The sequence below is a fragment of the Dipodomys merriami genome, unplaced genomic scaffold (genome assembly GCF_024711535.1).
Source record: "Dipodomys merriami isolate MVZ:Mamm:240054 unplaced genomic scaffold, mDipMer1.0.p SCAF_60, whole genome shotgun sequence".
In the NCBI taxonomy this organism is placed as follows: domain Eukaryota; kingdom Metazoa; phylum Chordata; class Mammalia; order Rodentia; family Heteromyidae; genus Dipodomys; species Dipodomys merriami.
The window spans coordinates 7,480,489-7,503,988 of NW_027206180.1; the positions used below are offsets into that span (position 1 = coordinate 7,480,489).

The 23,500-nt window shown below is 56.6% G+C and overlaps 2 protein-coding genes across 4 annotated transcripts in view; both read right to left on the minus strand.

Annotated features, from left to right (window-relative positions):
- LOC138814630 (3-phosphoinositide-dependent protein kinase 1) overlaps window positions 1-12,458 on the minus strand; it is a 65,586-nt gene extending 53,128 nt beyond the window's left edge. For 2 of the 3 annotated variants that reach the window (XM_070003727.1, XM_070003724.1), the window contains exon 1: window positions 10,629-10,718. In XM_070003727.1, coding sequence (XP_069859828.1) covers window positions 10,629-10,652 — 24 coding nt within the window. In that variant the 5' untranslated portion in view covers window positions 10,653-10,718. Of the gene's footprint in view, window positions 1-10,628; window positions 10,719-12,385 lie in introns of those variants that run through there. The other variant, XM_070003725.1, reaches the window with a different exon arrangement.
- A 1,559-nt stretch (window positions 12,459-14,017) lies between these two features.
- Window positions 14,018-23,356, minus strand: LOC138814632 (N-acetylglucosamine-6-phosphate deacetylase). The gene is made up of 11 exons (XM_070003729.1): window positions 23,215-23,356; window positions 22,981-23,117; window positions 22,770-22,909; window positions 16,485-16,539; window positions 16,151-16,363; window positions 15,977-16,065; window positions 15,761-15,905; window positions 15,576-15,683; window positions 15,377-15,445; window positions 14,619-14,720; window positions 14,018-14,246 (listed from the first exon to the last, which is right to left on the minus strand). Exons 1-11 carry the CDS (start codon window positions 23,292-23,294, stop codon window positions 14,158-14,160), a joined length of 1,227 nt encoding a protein of 408 aa, XP_069859830.1. The 5' UTR covers window positions 23,295-23,356; the 3' UTR covers window positions 14,018-14,157.
- Window positions 23,357-23,500: the final 144 nt, after the last annotated feature.

Here is a 23,500-nt window from a genome sequence, read left to right on the forward strand (position 1 = left end):
CCCTGGGAGCTGTTGCTGTGGCTAAGTGGCCACATCCATCCACACAGATCATAGGCACGTACTACCACACCAAGTGACAGGCTGAGAAGGGGCTCTCATGCTGGCCTTGGACTGCAATCCTCCCATTCCCAGCCCACCAGGCAGCTAGACTACAAACAATTAGCACCCAGCTAGCACATACTTTTAAATTAACAAGCAAAGCAGGGTGCTGGTGGCCCATGTCTATAACCCTAGCTACTCAGGAGGCTGAGATTTGAGGATGCAGGCTAAAAGCCAACCCAGGCAGGAAAGTCCATGAGCCTCTTATCTCCAATAAACCACCAGAAAACCAGAAGTGGCGCTATGCCTTAAGAGGTACAGCTTGAGCTGAAGAGCTGAGGGACAGCACCCAGGTTCAGAGTTCAAGCCCCACAACAGAGTGGGGGAGGGAGTGGGGGAGGGAGGAAGGGAGGGAGGAAGGGAGGGAGGGAGGGAGGGAGGGAGGGAAGGAAGGAAGGAAGGAAGGAAGAAAGGAAGGAAGGAAGGAAGGAAGTAGAGAAAAAGCTGGAAGTGGAGCTGTGACTCAAGTGGTAGAGTGCTAGCCTTGAGCACAAATGCTCAGGCACAGTGCTCTGGCCTAAAGTTCAAGCCCCAGGACCCGCCAAAAAATAAAAAAATACAAAGCTAAGGGAAAGTTCAAGAGGTCCTTCGTTAAAGCCCCAATATTGGCACACAGAAGATTAAAAAATAATAATAATGCAAATTGACAGCATATACAAGCAAATAAGGGAAACTAACCACTGGCAAAAATCCAGCTAAGACAATTGGCTACACTAATCTTTAAAAACTTTTTTTTTTTTGGGGGGGGTCCAGTCATGGGGCCTGAACTCTGGGCCTGGGCACTGTCCCTCAGCTCTTCAGCTCAAGGCTAGCGCTCTACCACTTTAGCCACAGCACCACTTCCGGCTTTTTTTCTTTTTGCTTATGTGGTGCTGAGGAATCAAACCCAGGGCCTCAGGCATGCAAAGCAAACACTCTACCACTGAGCCACCTTCCCAGCCCTTTAAAAACTTTTGTTTGTGATCATTCTAAAAGAAAATTGGGGAGAAAAGGATTCTGTGGGCTGGGTGAGCTTCAAAAGAACAGGTCCAAGACCACCTGATTCTCACTGTGTCCCACTCCCACCAGCCGAGCAAATCACCACTCACACTACGTGAAAGCCTCCCCCACCTCCCAAGCTGCTTTCTGGGCTTTTACAAAATTCTCTTAGGCATACTGCTCTATAATCAGATCTTCTAAAACACACTGTAACCATCTCTCAGGAAAACAGACTTGGACTCTCCACTGTGTTCTTAAGCTATCTCCCACAAAGGGGAATTCAGGATATTCCCAATTCTCCCCTTTTAAAGTTGTGATATAGATAAGAAACAAGATTTCTGTACACAACTCAATTCTTCACTGATTTTAAATTTCTAGAAACTAGCTAGGTGCCAGTGGATCACGACTATCAGCCTAGCTACTCAAGTGGCTGAGATCTGAGGCTCAAGGTTCAAAGCCAGCTTGGAAGACAAATCCAAGAGACTCTTGTGTTTAACCAACCAAACAAAAGCCAGAACTGGAGGTGTTGCTCAAGACTGTCAGTGGTAAGTGAAAAAGCTGAGAATGAGAGACCTTGAGTTCAAGACCCAATATTGGTGTGCGCACAGACACACACACACATCATCCCAAAACTGAATCATACAATTCACCTCTCTAAATACACATGGAGGACTTATCCCTCCCATAGACATACATGCACAGCTTGGCAAACTTACTTACTTATTTATTTTTTATTTTTGTCGGTAGTGGGGCTTGAACTCTAGGCCTGGACACTGTCCCTCAGCTCTTCAGCTCAAGGCGAGCATTCTACCACTGGAGCCACAGCACCACTTCTAGCTTTTTCTGTGTATGTGGTGCTGAGGAATGGAACCCAGGGCCTCATGCATGCAAGACAAGCACTCTACCACTGAGCCACCTTCCCAGCCCCAACAAACTGACATTTTATATGAGACTTTTTACTCCTAGTCTCATCCCTCTAACTCTCCTTACTGCATTCTCATTTATATTAATATGGCAAAGTGGTTTTCCTTAATTGTAGTAAAATATAGATAACAAGATTTACCATGTAACCATTACTAAGTAAACATCACAATTCAATGGCATTGAGCAACATAACAGATTGTACAACCTAACAATGAGGACTTTTTATTGACATATACTAATTATACAAAAGGATTTCTTTGTGATCAAAGGGTTTTTAGTTATTTTGTAAAAACTTTTTTGTTAGCCAGGCACCAGTGACCTAGCTAGTTAGGAGGCTGAGATCTGAGTTCACAGCTAGCCCTGGCAGGAAGTCTGTGATACTTTTATCTCCAATTAAGCACCAAAAAGCAGAAGTGGAGCAGAGATTCAAGTGATAGAGCCCTAGCCTCCAGCAAAAAAGCTCAAGGACAGCACCCAGGCACCAAGTCCAAGTCTCAGGACAAATACAAAAAAAATAAATAAATAACAACCCTTTTAATATACATAGAAAAAAAAAAGGCAGGCCGGGGACCAGTGGCTCATGTCTGTTATCCTAAATACTCAGGAGGCTGAGATCTGAGGATTGCAGTTGGAAGCCAGCCAGGGCAGAAAAATCTGTGAGATTCTTATCTCCAACAAACCATCAGAAAACCAGAAGTGGAGCAGTGGCTCAAAGTGGTAGAACACTAGCCTTGAGCACAAATGCTCAGAGACAGCGCCCAAGCTCTAAGCTCAAGCCCCACAACCAACACACACACATACACAAAGTAGACTTGAGTCTGCTTTTTTTCTTATTTTTCGGCGCTGGGTAAGACCTCTACCACTTAGCCACACTCCCAGCACCAGGTCATTTTCTTAGCTATCTAACCTCATTATGGGTAGAAGTCATCTTCACACTGGGCATCAAGTAGGCAACCATTTATGATGATACTCTCTCTGTCTCATATGTTTGATGCTCTGATCCAGGAAAAGTCAAGACCACCTGCAGCATTTATACATGTTTTTGTTCATATAAAGACCTGTAGCCAATACAATGCAGGTGCTCAGGTATGAGAACAATGAGAAGTGAGGAAAGTACAGGAGGAACTATTAGAGGCTCTGAAAGCGAAGGCCACAGTAAGTGCAAAGCAGACCTGAATCACAGAGCAGAACCTGGTAAAGCCCTAAAGGCCTGGGGAAGAGGCAGGTGGTCAGACAAGGCTGTACAGCCAGGGGCTTCCAGAGGGGAATTTCTTCAGGCAGAGGAAGAACCTGGAGAAGACAAGCTTTCCACTGAGGAAAGCTTGATGCTGGTGGCTCAAGCCTGTTATCCTAGCTTCTTAGGAGGCTGAGATCTAGAAGTGTTCAGATTGAAGCCAGCTCAAGCAGAAAGGTTGAGTCTATCTCCAAAATAACCAGCAAAAAGTCAGGGTGGTGGTGTGGGTCAAGTGGTAGAGCACTAATAGCGTAAGAAAGCCAAGCAAAGGCTGGGAAGATGGCTCAGTGGTAGAGCGCTTGTATTGCATGCCTGAGGCCCTGGTTCGATTCCTCAGTACCACATAAGCAAAAAGAAAAAAGCTGGAAGTGGTGCTGTGGCTCAAGTGGTAGAGCGCTAGTCTTGAGCTGAAGAGCTGAGGGACAGCACCCAGGCCCAGAGTTCAGGCCCCACGACCGGACCCAAAAAAAAAAGAAAAGAAAAGAAAAGAAAGCCAAGCCAGTGTGAGGCTTTGAGTTCATATTGATATAGAAAAAGAAAACACTGCCTGGCACTGATGGATCATGCCTATAATCCTAGCTACTTAGGTGGCTGAGATCTGAGGATTGAGGTTCAAAGCCAGCCTGGGCAAGAAAGAGACTATTATCTCTAATAAACCACCAGAAAACCTGAAGTGGGGCTGTGGCTCAAGTGATAGAGTGCTCACCTTGAGCTGAAGAGCTGAGGGACAGCGCCCAGGCCCAGAGTTCAAGCCCCACGACTGATGAAAGAGAGAGGGGGAGGGGAAGGAAGGAAGGAAGGAAGGAAGGAAGGAAGGAAGGAAGGAAGGAAGGAAGGAAGGAAGGAAGGGAGGGAGGGAGGGAGGGAGGGAGGGAGGGAGGGAGGAAAGGAGGGGAGGGAGGGGAGGGGAGGGAGGGAAGGAGGGAAGGGAGGGAAGGGGAGGGAGGGAAGGAGGGAAGGGACGGAGGGAGGCGGGCAAGCCCAAGAAGGCAATCATGAACACCCTGGGGATGCAGACCAGACGTCTGAGACAGGACCTCTGGAAGAAGGTGCAGTGACAGATGAGGAAGAGGGGATGTGTAGGCACACTGGCTCCCAGACAACCACCCAGAAAGTCCTTAGAATGCTGTCTCACCAGACAAGGGGGAAGAAGGAGAGGGCAATGGCCATAGTGTAGCGAAAAGAGAAAGCACAAGGCACTGCATCTTATCTTCCCTGAAGGGAGCCCCAAGTCCAGCAAGGTGGGGATCAGGAACACCTAGGACTCAGGCTCCAAGCAAAGCTGGAAAGCTACAAATGCTGCAGTGGTGCTCACTGAACACTACGCTGAAAATAAACTATACAACTTGTGGGTGGAGATAGGAGGGAAAAACTAGGAGCAAGCAAGGGAAGGGGGACATTGTCCAAAAAGAAATGTGCTCATTACTTGACTTAGGTAACTGTAACCCCTCTGTACATCATCCTTTATAAATAAATTTAAAAAAAATTTAAAAGCCAGGTGGTGGTGGCTCACGCCTGTCATCCTAACTATGCAGGAAGCTGAGATCTGAGGATCACAGTTGGAAGCCGGGGCAGAAAGATCTGTGAGACTCTTACCTCCAATTAACCACCAAAAAACTAGAAGTGAAGCTGTGGCTCAAATGATAGAGCACTAGCCTTGTACACAAAAGCTCAAGCACAGTGCCCAGGCCCTAAGTTCAAGCCCCAGGACTTATAGCTAGGAAAGAGCAATGGATATTTCAGATCCTGTCTCCCTGCACCCACTCCCCCCCCCCAGGTCTCCTCTGCACCCACTCCTCACCGCAGGTCTTCTCCATACCTACTCCCTCCTCAGGTCTCCACAAACACTAAGGAAAAACAGAAAAGTTAGCTCAAGTCCCTGTCCACAAGTTTGAACTGCAGGTCAAACCAAGTACTTGGTGAGAATTTCGAGAGCTTCAAGACTTTCCTGAAAATCTACCCAGCCTTCTCGGACAGCATCCAATACACAGCTGTCAGCTAGAGCTATAAGTCCTTCTCACTGGAGCGAAGTCCCTTTCAAAAGAACAACAAGCGGACGAACAGGACTTTCACAAGGAATTCACTGCAAAGTTATGCCTGTAGCTGGATGAATGATGGCCAGAGCCTTCCCTTAAGTGGGCGGACCTGACCTCACCGCCCAGACACACAGAAGACATGCACTCCAGAACCAAGATCCTGGCATCTGCACAGAGCTTCAAACCACAGCTCTATATATTTCCATTCTGCAGGTAATAAGCTGATTCAAAAAGGACTGAGCTGGCACAGAGGACACTGATCCAACCTACAGAACGAAGAAAGTCACTGAGCCAGCCCAGACCCGCGTGCCCACCTTTATCAGGGCTCTTTGAAAACACCCAGTGAAAGAAGCCACGCACCGCACAATCAGGACTGGGCTGCCAAAGTCAGGACTGTCCATTTTCTCTCCATACAGGATCTGCCACACAAGCAGCTCTCGGGTGGGCCCTCATAATCCAACTAAACACAATCCTGCTCATGGCTGAATCAGGTGCTCTGATAAGGGATGTGAAGCCCATATAAAAATCACTAGGGTAACCCTGAGATCTAAGGATCACAGTGCAAAGCCAGCCTGGGCAGGTAAGTCCTGAGACTCTTATCTCCCATTAACCACCAGAAAACTGGAAGTGGACTTGGGGCTCAAAGTAGTAGGGCACTATCCTTGAGGGAAAAAGCTCAGGGCCATGCCCAGGCCCTGAGTTCAATCCCCAAGACCAATTTAAAAAAAAATTCAGAGCCAGGGGCTGGTGGCTCATGTCTGTAATCCTAGCTACTCAGGAGGCTGAGATCTGCAGATGGCAGTTCAAAGCCAGCCCAGGCAGGAAAATCCATGAGACTCTTATCTCCAATCAACCACAGAAAATCGGAAGTGGTGCTGTGGCTCAAGTGGTAGAGCCCTGGGCTTGAGCTGAAGATCTGAGGGACAGCACCCAGGCCCTGACCCACAACTGACCCAATAAATAAATTAATAAATAACAGTTAAAACAACTTTCTGGACTAATACAGTGAAAAAAGATTTTGTACACGTATATAAATGCAACCAATGTCAGGTACAGCAGACCCTAACAGCAACCACAAGACCAAACTGGCCTTTCTCCTCTCAGAGAACACATTCCCCCGTGACTCTGAGAACATGCACTTTGCCTACAATCTAGCAGCTGGAGACTGAACACACAACCTGTTCACAACATTCAAATAGCTTTTTTTTTTTTTTTAAGTCCTGGCACCACACCAAACAAATGAAGAATATGATCCAGTCACAGAAGAATGTATGGCTAAGACCTGAGCAATATATGTCTAAAAGTTACAGTTTCCATGCCAGCACCCCCCCACACACACCGTACTGCCCTTTGAACCTGACTTCAAACAACTGCACTGTGCACCCCAGCACCACCTGTCACCCGCGGGCAGGCCTGGAGCACACCCCATGGCTTGGGCCTCACACCTGCTAAGGGAGTCAAGCCTGCACCCAGTGTTCCTCAACACCAACCTGACCTCAGAGAGCTGAAAAACACAGGGGTTCTGTCCAAATCCCTCCACAAAAGGCCCTCCATGAGAAGGGGAAGGCACAGCCGGGGACCACTCTCCTCCATCCCAACACATCACCTAGATGAGACCGGCCACGCTCATCCTGAATCTGCAGCACGGACCAGTGTCACACAGCCTTCCCAACTCCATGCTCAGAACCACCCCAACCCTGGCTCCGGTGCTCAGACCACGAGAACACAGATTAAAAAAGGCACACATAGGGGCTGGGAAGGTGGCTCAGTGGTGGAGCGCTTGCCTTGCATGCCTGAGGCCCTGGGTTCAATTACTCAGCACCACATAAGCAAAAAGAAAAAAAGGGGGAAGTGGTGCTGTGGCTCAAGTGGTAGAGCGCTAGCCTTGAGCTGAAGAGCTGAGGGACAGTGCCCAGGCCCAGAGTTCAGCTCCACGACTGGACCCCCCCCCAAAAAAAGGTACACATAGTCAGGTGCCAATGGCTCATGCCTCATTCGTGAGGCTGAGATCTGAGGATAGGAGTTCAAAGCCAGGGCAGGCAGAAAAGTCCATGACACTCTGATCTCCAATTAACCACTAAAAGGCCAGGTGGAGCTATGGCAAGTGGTAGGATGCTAGCCCTGGCAGGTGGGCCGAGGGAGCTCAGAGACCAGAGCACAGGACCTGAGTTCAAGTCCCAGGACCAGCAGGAAAAAAGGGGCACATGTCCAGGAACCACCTGCTCCTCCTCCACAAAACTGTGCTAAAGGCAACTTAGAGGCCAAGAAGGGCCCTGAAGACACAAGGTATCTTTCAGGCCGACTTCTACACAGGCTTCTGGTAAAACACAGAACATATGAGACCCTTCTCTTGCCAGCTTAGTAACTACTATTGGGGTGGGTGTCACTGGGGACAGAAATGCATCATGCTCCATGCTAGGCAAGCATGCAGGGAAAAGCTAGTCAAGAAGGTGTGACAATCATGAGACACTTCACCCCCTGACTTTCCTTTCAGATGCAGCACCCTTGTAAAAGATAAAGTACCCTAGAAGGTACGGGGAGTTGCTCTGACAGCACCCCATTTCTCCTTCTGACAAAACTGATGCTTGTTTCCTTTTTCCAAAAGAAGGGTTCTAAACCAGATAATCAGCCCACAATGAGGACAAACCACAGTTTCTTTCCAAACAGCTGTTCTCTGACAGCACAGAGCTGAAACAGGCTCCAGGGGTCAAAGAATGCAACCATCTGCCCAAAGATATGTGTGTGCTGTCCTTCCATGTGAAGACGCGCCTCCTGTCCCAGTGTAGTGAAGATACTCAAGCTCAACTCCAAAGAAGTTGGAGTTGAAGTGGGCAGTAGCACTGAGGACATCTTTATGCCAAGTGCTGGGCTGAACTGCCTGGGAAGACCTTCTCTTGGGGGTTTCTCACGTAAGAGGCAGGGTGACATTGGAGTTTCTGTCAAATCACACTCAGCTAATGTGAAACAGGGATTTAACCTCTCCCTCCAGGTTCCCCACCTGTAAAATGGGTCTCCCTCACAATATGTTATAAATGAATTACATAGCAAAGTGTTTGACGTAAATGAAAGGCTCAATAAATAGGACATACAGCCTCCAACTCTTGGGAAAGATCAAACTAGACCATTTTCTACCTTCCCAGCTCATACTGCCCTCTCTATTGGTTGGGACTGGCTGGGAATGTGGCTTAGTGGTAGAGTGCTTGCCTAGCATGCATGAAGCCCTGGGTTCGATTCCTCAGTACCACATACACAGAAAAGGCAGGAAGTGGTGCTGTGGCTCAAGTGGTAGAGTACTAGACTTAGGTAAAAGCAGCTCAGGGACAGTGGCTCAAGCCCTGAGTTTAAGCCCCAAGACACAAAATACACACACACACACACACACACACACACAACTCATGGGAAAGTGCATTGGAATGGGGGTTTATACAGTGGCAGCATTCCAGAGTAAACTCCACTGGAACTGTGCATACCTCAGGTGAAAATCTAATTGGGGGCCCACGTCTGCATTACTGACGGGAATATGGCATGCTCTCACCCATGTGTAGGTGACTAAGTCCCTGGCGCTTCCTTACCCCAAGTCTCTCCTTTACCCTCTCTCTTTTGTTCACTGGAGTTCAGTGTTTTTATGCAAAATAAGCTGTCTAATAGAAAGCAAACTGCACATGACAAATGTCCATAATATTCAAGAACCTAAGGCCCTGAGAAGGAAAGTGTGCTCTTCCCACTTCCTGTGGACCCCGTCAAAGGCACACCTTGCAGTGCAACAGCATCACTATGTGCGAGTGCACATATAAACATTCACCTCAGCCTCCAGGAGCTGGCCAGCAGCCTGATTTGTGTTTCTATGTGCTAACCCAGGCATCCCAGGGGATCTGCCTCACACACACTGCACATTCCAATAGTCAAAGGACATCTCCTCTGCCTTTCACTGTATTTTGTTCAACTGGACAGGACCGCCTTTAAGACCCTGGATTAATTATCACCCACCTCTACAACACGGGGTTGTAACCTGAAGTCCATGGCAGAGCTACAATGGCTCAAGAGCCTCCAGAAGCAATAACGAAAACTCAGTGTAGTGGGACCCTGGAGTCTCAGTGTGGCCAGTAGGCTGGGGCAGGGAAGTTCAGAGACTTATCTCCACTTAACACCAAAAAGCTGAAAGTAGACCTGTGGTTCAGGTGGTAGAGTGCCAGCCCGTTGTGAAAAGGCTAAGGGACAGCACCTGACCCTGAGTTCAAGCCTCAGTACCAGCACACATGCGCACACGTATACACACACAAGAAAACTCATTGTAACTGACTGGAGACTTCTGAGGAGGAACCCGGCACCCCCTCAGATTCTCAACAAGGCTCATGACCCTCCAAAAACATGAAGAACTGCCACCACAAAGCCGCATCCTGGAAGATAATAGCCCAAGTGAGCTTCTTGGGTTCTTCCTTCAAAGCAGAGATTTGCCTCCCTGCCCTCTCCCTGCCCTCCACCCGGCCTTCCCCCCCACCAACCCCCCCCCGGCCCCCAGAGCTGGGTAGGGAACCCCAGTGCATGCTAGACAAACACTACCGCTGAACATCAATCACGCCCAGAGCTTTTGAACCCAATTTTGCTTGTTGCCTCACGTTTTTCTGCCATCCATCCACTTCACAACGCACAAGAGGGATAATTCGTGCTTAACCCAGACTCCAGGACTTAACAGGAGAAAAACAAACATTAAATTAAACAACAACAACACGGAGGATACTTTTGGCAACGCAGAGAAAACATGGAAACATTTCACCCAACAAGTGGTTGGTGTTGTTTTCCTCCCCGAAACCCCTCCTCCCTGTCAAACTCACACTCCCTTCGGCGGGGCCTCCGAGCCCGGCCGCGGGCGGGAGGGGCTCCCGCACGGCCGGGCGGACGGACGGACGGACGGACGGCGCCCCCCGGCCCGCAGACCACCCCCATCGAGTCTCGACGCGGGGCCGCCCGCCACCCCGCCAAGCCCCCGGGGCCGCGGCTCCGTCGGCGGGCGGGACCGCAAGGTGCGCCCCGAGGCCCGGCTCCCGGCCGCGCAGGGCCGAAAACAAACTTTCCAGGCACTTCCACCCCGCCCGGCCGGGTGACACCTCCCGGCCGCCCCCGCCCTGCGCGCCTGTCAGCGCCCCCGGCCGCCCGGCGCCCGCCGCAGCCCGGGCCCGCGCTCCCCGCCGCGGCCCGGCCGGGCCCCGGGCCGGCGCCCGCCGCCCGACCCGCCGGCCCCGCCACAGGTGAGGCGCCGCCCGGCCCGCGGCTCCGGGCCGGCCCGCCCGGCCGGACCCCGGCGGCCGCCGCGCTCTCAGGTAACGGGCCGGCGAGCCCCGCCGCCGCCGCGCGCTCACCAGCTGGCTGGTGGTCCTGGCCATGGGCCTCGCTTTCGCGCGGGCGCCTCCCCCGCAGCGCTGCGCGGCTCGGCGCCTCCTCAGCGTCCTCCTCCCCGCGGCGGAGCCCCAGCAATGGCCGCCCTCATCCTGCGCCCGCCCCGCCGCCCGCCGCCCCCGGCGCCGCCCCGCCCCCGCGCGACGCACGGCGGGACTTCCGCACGAGTGCCGCCACGCCCAGCGCCTATTGGCCAGGCCTACCGTCGCTCGCCACGGTCCCTGCGGGCCACGCCCTCGCCTCCGAGCTGCATTTCCGGGTTGGGGCCCGGCCCGCCCGGAGAGGGGGGAACGCGGCCAGAGCCTATCCGGAGCCCCGGGGCGGGGCCGGGCGGGGCCGGGCGGGGCCGCGCCGAGCTGTCATCTGGGCTCGCAGTCCTGGAAACTGAGGCTCCCGCGAGCGTGCGCGCCCCCGCCCGCCAAGGTCACAGCCGCCACGGCGGCGGGGCTGCGCTCGAGCTCGCGGAGGGCTCTGAGTGGGCTGAGCGCCTCCGCCCGTCCTGAACGTCTCTCCCATCTCCTTCCCTTGCGGGTGTTGTCGTGGTTACTGAGGTCTGAAAGCATCGGCGATATTGTTGCCCAGTTTTCAGATGAAGAAACTGAGGCAGGAGCGGGCAGCGCTGCAGCTTGTAGGAGAGCTGCCGGCGGGGCCCCTGAGGCCGCCAGTCGTGGACCAGCCCGGGGGGCAGCCATAGCCTTGTCCTGCGATGGCCACGGCCGTCCGTGTCACACTCTGCACGTAGCCGGGGGTGGGCCTGCAGCCAGGCCTCGGGCTTTGGCTCCCTCCACCTTTTCTGCATTAAGGCTCAACCATGCCACTTGATCTGTGCCACCAGTCCGGGCTTTTTGCTGACGACTGGAGATGCCTTTGGACCTCTGTCTTCAGATCTCAGCCTCCTAAATGGCATGAACCGCTAGCACCTGACTCTCCTGACATTCGCTTGCTCGCTTCCTCAGCTGTGAAGGGTGCAGAAGACTTCACCGAAGCGATGAGTGATAGTCCATTTGTGGATGGGATAAATGTTTGTGGACTCGTGTGGGTCAATCTCTTTCCTAACAGACACAAAAATAATTCCCAAATATACTGCATATATACAGTAAATATATATACACACACAATGAGAACCAAGCACTCAAAGGGCTAATGCAGGAAGGTCACAAATTCCAGGCCAGCCCAGGCTACAAAGACCCTGAACCCAACAATACCAAGAAAAGTAACAGCCCCTGACGATTTTCCTCCTAGAAACATAAGCACGTGTACAACTTGCTGAGGACGGAACCCAGGACCTTGCGCGTGCTGGGGAAGAGTTCTACCTGTGATCTACATTTCCAGACTCCGGTGTAAGTAAAGCCAGTGCAAAAGAACAAGAACAAAACACAGGCAACCACAGTGGAGGCTGACTTCGACTGGAGAGTGATCTGGGTTCTTTTGCTTTGCTTTTTTCTTGCTTAAGCCCATTGCTGCGACACAGTCACATGGTTCTTGAGCAATCTCAGAGACACAGAGAGTGTGAGTAGATGAGGAGAGCCCGGGAGCAGCAGAAGCCAGAGCCGTGGAGGAGGCAGCAGAGGGGCAAGGGAGGGGCAGGCCGAGGGAGGCCGGCGCTCAGCCCTCCTGGGCCCTGAAGACTGCCAGCAGGCAAGGCCGGGCGAGGCCCCACCAGGCACCTGGAGAGGCAGGCAGACCCCGGGATGAAGGATGCTAGGGAAGATGGTCTCACCCGGCCTGGCGCAGGTCATCGCACGTCGGCTAGAGGGAGCTGCGAGATTTCCTTCTCTGTCCCTTCTCAGCCCCAGTCTCTGTTATGGCTGAAGGGTCACCTTCAAGGACCGTGTGCCTTGACCTGATATTGTGAGATCACAGAGGCGCCGGTGGCTCCCGCCTGCCATCCTCGCTACTCGGGAGGCTGAGATCTGAGGATCGCAGTCCGAAGCCAGCCCGAGCAGCACCGCCTCTGCGGTGGCCCGCACTCCCCACTCCACCCCCCAGCCGGGGCCTCCAGCCCGGGGCCCCTGGGAGCCAAGGGCTCCTGGGGAAAAGGACCCGAACCGCGGTCGGCAAGGCGGCCGCTGTTTCCCCGGGTGGCCGCCAGGGCGCGCGCGCGGGCCGGCTCGGCCACCGGGGATCGCCGCGCGCCCAGCCCAGCCCAGGCCCCGCGCGGACCTGCGCCCTCCGCGCCGCCCCAGGGCCAGGAAAGGCGGCGGGGTGGGGGTGGGGGTGGGGAAGCAAGGGAAGGGGAGGGGCGCCACGACGCGGGCCACTTCCAGCGCTTGGGCCGGGCTTGGTGGCTCCGCCTGTCATCCCAGCTACTCAGGAGGCTGAGATCTGAGGATCCGGGCTCGAAGCCAGCCCCGACAGGAAAGTCCCTGAGACTCATTACTCCAATAAACCACCAGACAAACCGGAAGTGGCGCTGTGGCGCTCGCCCTGAGCTGAGCGAGGCGCGCGGGGGGCGGCCCCTGGATGGGGACCGGGGTGACCCAGCTTCGGGGTTCTTGCAGGACAGGAGGACGCGCACGCAGCACTGGGGTGCAGGCTCGGGGGCCGCCCAGGCGCTCTGCACCCGGCACCGCCGTCCTGGGCTGACAGCGGGCCCAGAGCCCCGCAGACGCCCCGCGCCCCAGGCCGCCCCGGCTCCACCCGCACCGAGGCCCAATTCTTAAATCACTGCGCACCCCGGGACCGTTTGTTCAAAGGAGCCGCACACGGCCGCGTCCGGCCGGCCGTCTGTCTGTAACCCTGCACCCAGACAGTCCACCTGAAACCACCCGTGAGCCCCGAGCCCCAGATGAGGAAGTCAGCGTGACCCGCCCCCCCGGGCCAGGGTGCAGCTAAGTGGGGAGAACAGTCTGGTGCTGGCCCGAGTGACCCCGGCCGAGCAGCACCCCAGCCCGCGTCACCCCAGCCCGGCCAGTCAGGAGCCGGGCTGCGGAGCGAAGGTCCCCTGGGAGTGGCATCTTGTTCGCCAGCCAGCTGGACGCTGGGGGCTGGCAGGTCAGGGGGCAGGGCGAGAGGCCCAGGGGTCCCCAGGCCACCACCCACGGTCCTTGCTGCTGAGTGACCCCAGTGCCAGGGCTGGGAGGCCCACCCAGCCCAGGGGCAGCGAATACACGTCGCACACCATCCGCTGTCCTCCGGCCCCTTCCCACGGTCCTCCAACAGTGTGCTCTCCCTCTTCCCCGCCTGGCATCTTCCTGTGGCTCAGAAAGCAGTAGACAGCCCCCCGCCCCCCCAACCCCAGGGCCCCCCCAACCCCAGGGCCCCAGCCCGACACCTCCCCCGAGGCCCCAGGCTGCCCTGAAAGCAGCCAGGAGCCCAGCACCAGATGCAAACACCACTCAGACAAGGCAAGTCCTGCTGGCTGCATGTTTATCCACACCGCTGCCCCCCGGGGGTGGCTGCAGACCAGGGCAGGGCTGGAGACCAGCTCCCCGGCACCCACCCTGCCAGCTGCCAGCACCCAACTGGGGCCACACCAGCCAGGGCCCTCTGTCACGGCCTGGCGTCTTCCGCCTGCCACACCAGCTCTCCTGAGATGTACGTGGCCTGGACACGGAGGGCCTCGTCGAGCACCACAAAGTCTGCGATGGAGTCAGAGGAGGGGAGACGGTGGGGAGGGGCTGTTCCCACAAAGTCATGCCCCCATGTGTGCCCAATGGGGAGCCAAGGCCCAGGACCACCACCGGTGCCTGGCGCATCAGCCCTCCAGAGGTCTGGAACCAAGAGCTGCGGCTCCTCCCGCTGGAATCCCAGGACAGTGCTCCCTGCCACCCACCGCCCTCACTCAGACAACAGAAAGCGTGGCTGTTGGGAAAGGGGCCCAAGAGGCGGTGGCAGCAGGCTGGCCAGGAGCCTGGGCAGGAACTGCCAGCACGCCCCTCCCCCCCTCCCCCCTCCCCCCTCCCCCCCCTCCCCCCCCCCCCCCCCCCCCCCCGGCTGGAGTGGGGCCTCACCTGCATCAGCTCCGAACTCCAGGCTCCCCTTGTGCTTGTCCAGACCCAGCAGCTGGGCAGGGTGCAGGGATGCGGCCTCCAGCGCTGTCTCCACGCTGCAGCCTGCTCAGGGACGCGGGGCAGGTGACCACACGAGCTCCCGGGCTCAGGACTGGGGCGAGGGGGTGGCCCAGGGCTCCCACAGCAGGTTAGCAAGGCCCAGCCTTGCCCACCAAGGACACGGCTCTGCTCTTCCCTGACAAAACACGTCCCAGCCCCTCTGCCTCCTCCTGGCCCTGGGGAGCCTGCTCCCCCCCCAATGCCAAGAAGTGATCCCTAGGCCTACCTACCTCCACCAGCCTGGTGGCCTGCACTCTGCCCCCAATCTAGAGTTGGTGACCATGCCACCCCTGTCATCTGTCTCCTGATGCCCAGGTGGCTCCTCCCGCGGCCCCGTGTCCCCAGCCTGTCTGCTCTGAGACCCGATGCCGCAGCCTCCAGGACCCGCCAGGGTGCCCCCCTCCTCGCCGCCCCCAGAAGGCCCCTGCATGGCTGCCCTGGAGCCCTGGAAAAGCAACTTGCACCTGCTCTACTGCCCCCAGCCCTGCCCCTGGAGTGGCCACAACAGCACTGGGCCGTGGCCCTCCCGTGCGCAACTTGAGGGCTGCCGCTCTTCCCGAGGCCAGGGCTTCGCTGCCATCACCCAGCTCCAGCAGCCGGCTCCTGGCCCCACGGAGCCTCCCCTCTGGACTGCACGGGTGGCAGAGCCGGCCACGTACCTGTGGCCTGCAGAAAATAGCGGACACACACGTCCATGGGGGCGATGCTGCCACACAGGGTCTTGGTACCTTGAGAGCAAAGGGGCCAGACTCAGTGGGGGGCTGCAGAGTGGGGGAGCAGCAGGCAAGGGGTACGAAGGTCTCCCGCACCCCAGCAGAAGGCCTCGGGGCTGTCCTCACGGGCACACCGCTCACTCACCTGCCACGTGGGCCATCAGCCCATCCACCTCCACCTCCTGCTGCCCCAGTGTGTGGCGGCCATTGCCCAGGCCCAAGGCAGGGACGGCGTCAGTGACCAGCACCAGCCCTGGAGGAGAGGCACGCTCAGGACCTGGCTGTCCCGCCCCCCCCCCCCCCCGCCCCGCAAGGACGTGCGCTGCTCACCCTGGGGGTGCGCCCGGTGGGCGATGCGCAGGGCGGCCGCGTTCGTGTGGATGCCGTCGGCAATCATCCCGTAGAAGATGCAGCGGCCGGGGGGCAGCTGATCACTGGTCAGGAGCCCCACAATGCCGGGGTCCCGGTGGTGGAACTGGCAGGGGGAGGGCAGGGTGAGCTGGGAGAGGGGGGAAGGGGGGAGCCCCGCCCGGGGGCAGCACTCACAGGCAGCATGGCGTTGAAGAGGTGAGTGATGAAGGAGGCCCCGCTGCGCACCGCCTGCTCCGCGGCCTGCAGGTCAGCCACAGAGTGCCCTGTGTGGGGGTGTCTGGGTGAGGGGCCCTGCGGGGCGTCCCGTGCCAGCCCCACCCGCAGGCCCCAGCGCCCCCCCCCACTCACCTACGGACACGCAGATGCCCCGGGCGGTGAGGGCCTGGATGACCTCATGGCTGCGGCCCAGCTCCGGGGCCAGCGTCACGATTCGGACATTGTCCAGGGGCCCGTAGGTGGCCAGGACATCGTGGAAAGCGTTCGTCTCAAACGAGCGGAGGTGGGCCTCGGGGTGTGCCCCTCGCTTCTCCCGGCTGATGAAGGGGCCCTCCAGGTGCACCCCTGCTGAAGGGGACAGGGCGGCTCAGCAGACACCCCCACCCGCCCAGCGCCGGCCCTCGACCCTCAGGCCTGCCTGCCCGCCTCCCTGCCATCCTCTGAGGGGGAGGGGCCCGCCACTCACCGAGGACGCCGGCCCCATGGGGGCCTCCGCTCTTCACGGGGATCTGAGGAAGGACCTGGGGGGAACCAGCTGTTACCGCTCCGTCCCCCCCAGCCCGGCCGGCGGCAGAGCCCCCAGGTCACAGGCCTGGGACCCCGGCCGGGCCCTACGGGTTCCCCCTATGGTGTTCCACCACAGCCATGGGGCCGTCAGGAGCAGGAAGGGAGGAGACGCGGAAGGGGCGGCAGCAGGCATGGGGCTCCTGCATGGCGGGGGGGGGGGGGGGGGGGAGTGTCGGGGTGAGACCCCGCAGTGACAATGGCCTCCCTGAGCTACAGATCACAAAGCAGGGGTGAAGGCGGGAGAGGGCAGGACGTGAGCAGGGGTGAAGGCCAGAGGAATCAGCACAGATGGGTAAAGGCTAGACCCCACCCCTTCACACCCGATACGGCATCAGGGTGGTCCCGGGGGACCCCACGCACATGTCCCTCCAGCGGGGTTAGGGCATGGAGACATCCTGGAACCCACGGCTCTGGCAGGCCCTGGGCAAGGATGGTGGCTGGGCTGGGCCCCTTCCTGGAACCCCCCACTAACTAAAGTGAGAGGCGATTAAGATACTTAACCTAGGGACAGAGAAAGGAACGGGGCGGGACAGGCAGAATGTGGGAGCTAGACAGGCAGACATTGCGCAGATGGGGACCCAGCCCTTGCAGCCTGAGGTACCCTGAGCAGTGGACGAGGGAAGGACAATGGAGCCTTGTCAGACAGCAGCTGAACCTCAGGAGCTCCTGCTCCCATGGCGCCCCGCCGAAGGAAGCCACAGGCAGCCGGCGTGAGGCATGCTGGGAAGCAGGTGATGGAGAGGTAGTCACCAGGCAGGCCTGGTGACCATCCTCCCAGGGGACAGGACCCAGGGGAGCTGACCTGCAACCCCATCCTCTGGTCTGGATGTTCCCAGTGCCAGCCAGAGCCTGCCTCACACACAGCACACAGCCAGGCCGGACGGAAAGAAACAGCCCGATAAGAGAAACAGACACCGAGAGGCCGCGGACAGAGCCATCATGAACAGTCTTACCCCTGTGAAGCAAGAATCTGGGGTTGGGGATACGTCTCAATGGTAGACCACTTGCCCAGCATACACAAGGCTCTGGGATGAATCCCCAGCACTGATTTAAATAAAAGGAGGAGGAGCTGGGAAGGTGGCTCAGTGGTAGAGCGCTTGCCTTGTATGCATGAGACCCTGGGTTCGATTCCCCAGCACCACATAAGCAAAAAGAAAAAAACTCGAAGTGGTGCTATGGCTCAAGTGGTAGAGCGCTAGCCTTGAGCTGAAGAGCTGAGGGACAGCGCCCAGGCCCAGAGTTCAGGCCCCACGACTGGACCAAAAAAAACAAAAAGCTGGGCTGGGAAGGTGGCTCAGTGGTAGAGCGCTTGCCTTGCATGCATGAGGCCCTGGGTTCGATTCCTCAGCATCACATAAGCAAAAAAGAAAAACCCGGAAGTAGTGCTGTGGCTCAAGTGGCAGGGTGCTAGCCTTGAGCTGAAGAGCTGGGGGACAGTGCCTAGGCCCAGAGTTCAGGCCCCACGACCCGCCCCCCCCCCCAAAAAAAAAAAAGGAGGAGGAACTGGGAAGGTGGCTTAGTGATAGGGTGCTTGCCCAGCATCATGAAGCCCTGGCTTCCATTCCTCAGTACCACATACACAGAAAAAGCTGGAAGTGGTGCTGTGGCTCAAGTGGTAGAGCACTAGCCTTAAGCAAAAGAAGCTCAGGGACAGTGCCCAGGCCCTGAGTTCAAGCCCCTGGACTGGCAAAAAAAATAAAAAATAAAAAAACAAAAGGAAAGAAAAGCCTGCCTCTACCCACAGACATTCAGGAAGCATTAGTAAGAAGATCTCTGAGGTTGATCCAGGGCAAAAGACTCAAGATCCTATCTGAAAAATAAAACAAAAAAGTGGCTCAAAAAGCTGGCTCAAGTGGTTCATACCTATCACACCCAAGTACTGAGTTCAAGTCCCAGTACTATGCCCAGAAAAAGAAAAAGAAAAAAAAAAAAACACAAAACATTGGTGGATAAGGGAGAGAGGAAGGGAAAACAAGCTTTTTACAGTTAAAAAAAAAAATGCAAGCGAGAAACCCAAGAACTGATCTGGAAGATAAAAAGCTTGGAAAAATGTCCAGAAAGTGGGAGCCAGCAAGAAAGACAGTGGGGTGGGGGAGGGGGGGGCATGCTTGCCGGAGGCCCATAGACCACGGGGCTCCCAGAGGACAACTGTCACAGGAAAAAGCTCAAGGGACACACAGCCAGGCACCAACCATAGACCACGGGGCCCCAGAGGACAACTGTCACAGGAAAAGCTCAAGGGACACACAGCCAGGCACCAACCATAGACCACGGGGCTCCCAGAGGACAACTGTCACAGGAAAAGCTCAAGGGACACACAGCCAGGCACCAACCATAGACCACGGGGCTCCAGAGGACAACTGTCACAGGAAAAGCTCAAGGGACACACAGCCAGGCACCAACCATAGACCACGGGGCCCCCAGAGGACAACTGTCACAGGAAAAGCTCAAGGGACACACAGCCAGGCACCAACCATAGACCACGGGGCCCCAGAGGACAACTGTCACAGGAAAAGCTCAAGGGACACACAGCCAGGCACCAACCATAGACCACGGGGCTCCCAGAGGACAACTGTCACAGAGGAAAAGCTCAAGGGACACACAGCCAGGCACCAACCATAGACCACGGGGCCCCCCAGAGGACAACTGTCACAGGAAAAGCTCAAGGGACACACAGCCAGGCACCAACCATAGACCACGGGGCTCCCCAGAGGACAACTGTCACAGGAAAAGCTCAAGGGACACACAGCCAGGCACCAACCATAGACCACGGGGCTCCAGAGGACAACTGTCACAGGAAAAGCTCAAGGGACACACAGCCAGGCACCAACCATAGACCACGGGGCCCCCCAGAGGACAACTGTCACAGAGGAAAAGCTCAAGGGACACACAGCCAGGCACCAACCATAGACCACGGGGCCCCAGAGGACAACTGTCACAGGAAAAAGCTCAAGGGACACACAGCCAGGCACCAACCATAGACCACGGGGCCCCAGAGGACAACTGTCACAGGAAAAGCTCAAGGGACACACAGCCAGGCACCAACCATAGACCACGGGGCTCCCCCAGAGGACAACTGTCACAGAGGAAAAAGCTCAAGGGACACACAGCCAGGCAGGCTAGCAGGACCCCAGCTCAGTGGTCCAGAGTCCAGCACTTGCCCTGGTGAGCCAGCAAAAGCCCAGAATAGAAAACCAAGCCAAAGGCCAAAAGCAACACACACACACACAGACATCCCTATCCTTGAAGCATCCAGCCCTGAAACTTCTAGAAAAAAGAGTCTATAGGTTTTCAGAAAGCAACGTGATCCGTGGAGGATCAAAGTCCTGGATTTCACAAGCCCAAAGACTGGAGATACAGCTTATCTCAGTAATAGGTAAGGCTGTGTGTGTGTGTGAGAACACTTGTATACCCAGGGACTGAACTTAGAGCCTTGAGCTTTCTAGCAATGTGCTCTATTACTCGAACCAAGCTCTAGTCCAAGCAACTCCTCTGGGCTAGTGTAGCAAGCAGGTGAGAGAGGCATCATTCTGACCTTCCCCTGAGAGAAACAAGATAGGGCCTGAAACAGAAAGACTGGCTAGGAGTGGCTCACACCAGTAATCCTAGCTACTCAAGAGGCTGAGATCTGAGAACTAGGGTCAAAGCCAGCCTAGGCAAGAAAGTCCATGAGACTCTTTACTCCAATTAACAATTCAGAGTCTGGACATGGGGGTGTAGCTCAAGTGCAGTGCCAGGCTTAAGAGAAAAAAAACAAGAGACAATACGCAGGCCCTGAGTTCAAGCCCCAGTACCAGTATAAAAAAATAAACCAGGCTAAATTTTCATGGAACAAAACTTCAAAGTCAGAATAAGAACACGAAGCACACAGAACAGCTGGAGGCATGGCTCCAGTGGTAGAGCACCTGCCTAGCAAGCATGATGCTCTGGGTTCAAATGCTAGTATCAGTGAGGGGGAGGGGGAGCGAGAGAGCAAGAGAGCGAGAGCGAGGGAGTGAGAGAAAAAGCAGGATAAACCATAGGCTGGAAGCAGAGGGAACGGGCTGGGGCACATTTAAGGCAGGAAAGCAGCTGGGATAATAAACAAGCAGAGGGACACTGGGGTCCGATCTTGATTCCACAGATAAGGGACTCTGAAACAGGTGAATCTGTTCAAACTGTGCATGTATAGAAATATCACCATGAAACCCATACACTGTAGACATGTATATTAATTATAAAAGTGAAATAGGCTTGAAGAAGAGAATACAGGTGGACAGGACTCCTGGAAGGATAGCAAAGGGCAGGGCTGGGGGGCGGGGGGGAAGGAGGTGGACTCAAGACCAACAGCAGGTGCTGTCATCCAACCACTCTGGGACCACAGAACAAAGTAACTTCTGGCAAAGTAGCTGGCTTTGAATCGAGATCCTCAGATCTCAGCCTCCTGAGTAGCTAGGATTACAAGTGTGTGCCACCGTTGCCCGGCTAAATTGTTTGTTTGTTTTAAAAAAAAAAAAAAAAGCTCTTGCTTTTAGGCCTGGGTAAGATGGAGACCTGCCTGCCAATGCCTCACTCAGCTGGGATAAGCATACTCTACCACACCTGCTCAGTGTCCTCTGGATTCTAAAATGGCTTGACAGTAAGTTTTCACATCAAAGCCCTCCATGATCTCCACCATCAGTAGTCTGCTGCCTGCCTTCTGCCGCCTTTCTCCTAGTCAGTCTGTGGAGTCTGTGGAGAGTCTGTCAGGAGAGTCTATTAGGTACCTGGACAGCAGTGGGTACTAGGAAGAAAATTTAAGGAAGAATCAGCTGGCTGCCTGCACTGTGCAGGTCAGACCCACTGCAGCAGCATGCCTAGCTGCGGTGCAGGAGGAAAGGGGGCAGGAGAGAGGACACCCAGTTTGCTGGAATGTGCCTGCAGAGTATGGAGGAAATGTTGGAGGGAAGAGACACAGAATCTTATCTTGGAATCACACTGACGTAAGCCAGAGACTGGGAGAAGCAGCTCACTTGCAGCAAAACAAGAGCTACAGTTTGTTGACATTTGACTATGAGGCAAGAAGTTCTCAGAAAGACATCTCTATCTAACATCTTCTAAGTGTTTAGTATGTACCATGCATCGGGCTTTGAGCCCCCAGCTTCCCATAAGATGGAAACTAATTATGCTCCCTTCAGGCCTGAGGAAACCGACACTCAGAAAGGAGTAAGGTAGTCCCAAGTCTTCCTGCTGACACAAGAAGTCAGAAGAGCAGGACCAAGCCCAGAGCCCACACCACACCCACATCTCCCAGCCAGAGCTCCACAGGTAGCACCCAGAGCCTACACTGCTCCTGCACTGAGGAAAAAGTGGCTAGGGCACGAATGAGACACGAATGAGCAGGATCTGTTAAAATCACCTAACAGCATCAAGCTCTGCATCCTGCCAGCCATGCTGCGGGCATGAGTGAGAATATCTGTGTCCTACGAAAAAAAAAACACTGAGGGTAAGGACGCGGGGTGCATGTCACCCACGGTCACAACACAAGTTCTTCTGGAGAGGATCAGGGCGAGGGTGGCCAAGAACTCCAGGGAGCAGCTCTGTCCCCAAGGTGTGTTCACCTGAGTCACAAGCCACAGACAGGTTAGGGAGGAAGAACCAGACCAGAGACAATGGTTGTCTCAAGCAAGAGTCCCTGGAGAGGCTGGGCGCTGGTGGCTCACCTCTGTAATCCCAGCTGCTCAGGAGGCTGAGATTTGAGGATTGAGGTTTGAAGCCAGACCAGGTAGGAAAGACTGGGAGCCTCTTACCTCTGATGAATCACCAAAGGGGGGAAGGAGGGGGAGTGGTGCTAGAACTCAAATGGTAGGCCAGCCTTGAGCAAAAAAAGCTAAGGGACGGTGCCCAGGCCCTGAGTTCAAGCCTCAATACAGGCCAAAAAAAGGCAGAAAGTCAGCGACCTTGCTATCCCAGGCAGCCCGGAAGCACCAGCCAGCAGTGGCGAGGTGTGACAGGAATGCGAACAGCAAGTGCGGGACAGCTACAGACACCAGGGGCCCACGGTGGATGGAGGAAGCCAAGGGGAGGCGGGCGGAGGCGAGGCCGGGGGCAAGGCCAGGCCAGGGGGGAGGCCGGGCCGGAGCGCGCAGGGGCCGCGCCGGGAGGGCCTGAGCGAGGAGCTGGGGCCCGGGCGCCCCGCGGGCCGGCGCGGGCAGCCTGACCTCACCTTGTGGTAAATCTCTGGCGGGGACGTGATCAGCGTGGGGCAGAAGGACGTGACGCCGTGGGACAGGAGCCTCCGGGCCACCAGGGCGACCCCGGAGCCCACGTCCTCCGTGGCCTTGGAGAAGTCCACACCAAATCCACCTGTGGCCACAGAAAAGAGGGTCGGAGGGAGCCCGGCGCGCGCCCCGGCCCGCGGCCCGGCCCAGCCGCACCGTTGATCTGCACGTCGATGAAGCCGGGCGCCAGGATGCGGCCTCCGCAGTCCCGCTGCTCGTCGGCCACGCGCCGCTCGTCAAAGAACAGCTTCTCGGGGTCCACGACGCGGCCCCCGCGCACCCACAGGTCCTCCCTGCGGACAGAGCGGCCGAGGCCGGCCGGCGGGTTGCCGGGGCGTCGGGGCCGGCCCGGGGCCCCCGCGCTCCCCGCCCCCCCGGGCCGGCCCGCACCTGAGCAGCTCGCCGCCCCGCAGGATGCGGCAGTTGGTGAACTGGAGCACCGGGGCCGGCGCCGACTCCCCGCCGCGCATGGTGAGGGGGGACCCGGCCGCCGCCGCCGCCGCCGCACCTCGGACGCGGCCCGAGGCGGAGCCGCCCGCGCCACGTGACCGCCAGCTGGAGAGCCGCCGTCACATGACCCGGTCCGCGTGATCGCGGGAGCACGTGACCCGGCCCGCGCGGCGCCCGCCCCGCCCCGCCCGCCCCCTGCGCGCGCAGCACACAGCAGACCGCACGC

Bases quoted from the DNA above. Each gene is read 5' to 3' on its own strand.
- LOC138814632 (XM_070003729.1), bottom strand. From the start codon at position 23,294: ATGCGCGGCGGGGAGTCGGCGCCGGCCCCGGTGCTCCAGTTCACCAAC. The intron at 15,684-15,760 runs GTGAGCAGCGCA...CCTCTCCTCCAG, and splicing joins CCACCGGGCGCACCCCCAGG to GGCTGGTGCTGGTCACTGAC. The intron at 14,247-14,618 runs GTGAGGCCCCAC...ACTCCATCGCAG, and splicing joins GGAGTTCGGAGCTGATGCAG to ACTTTGTGGTGCTCGACGAG.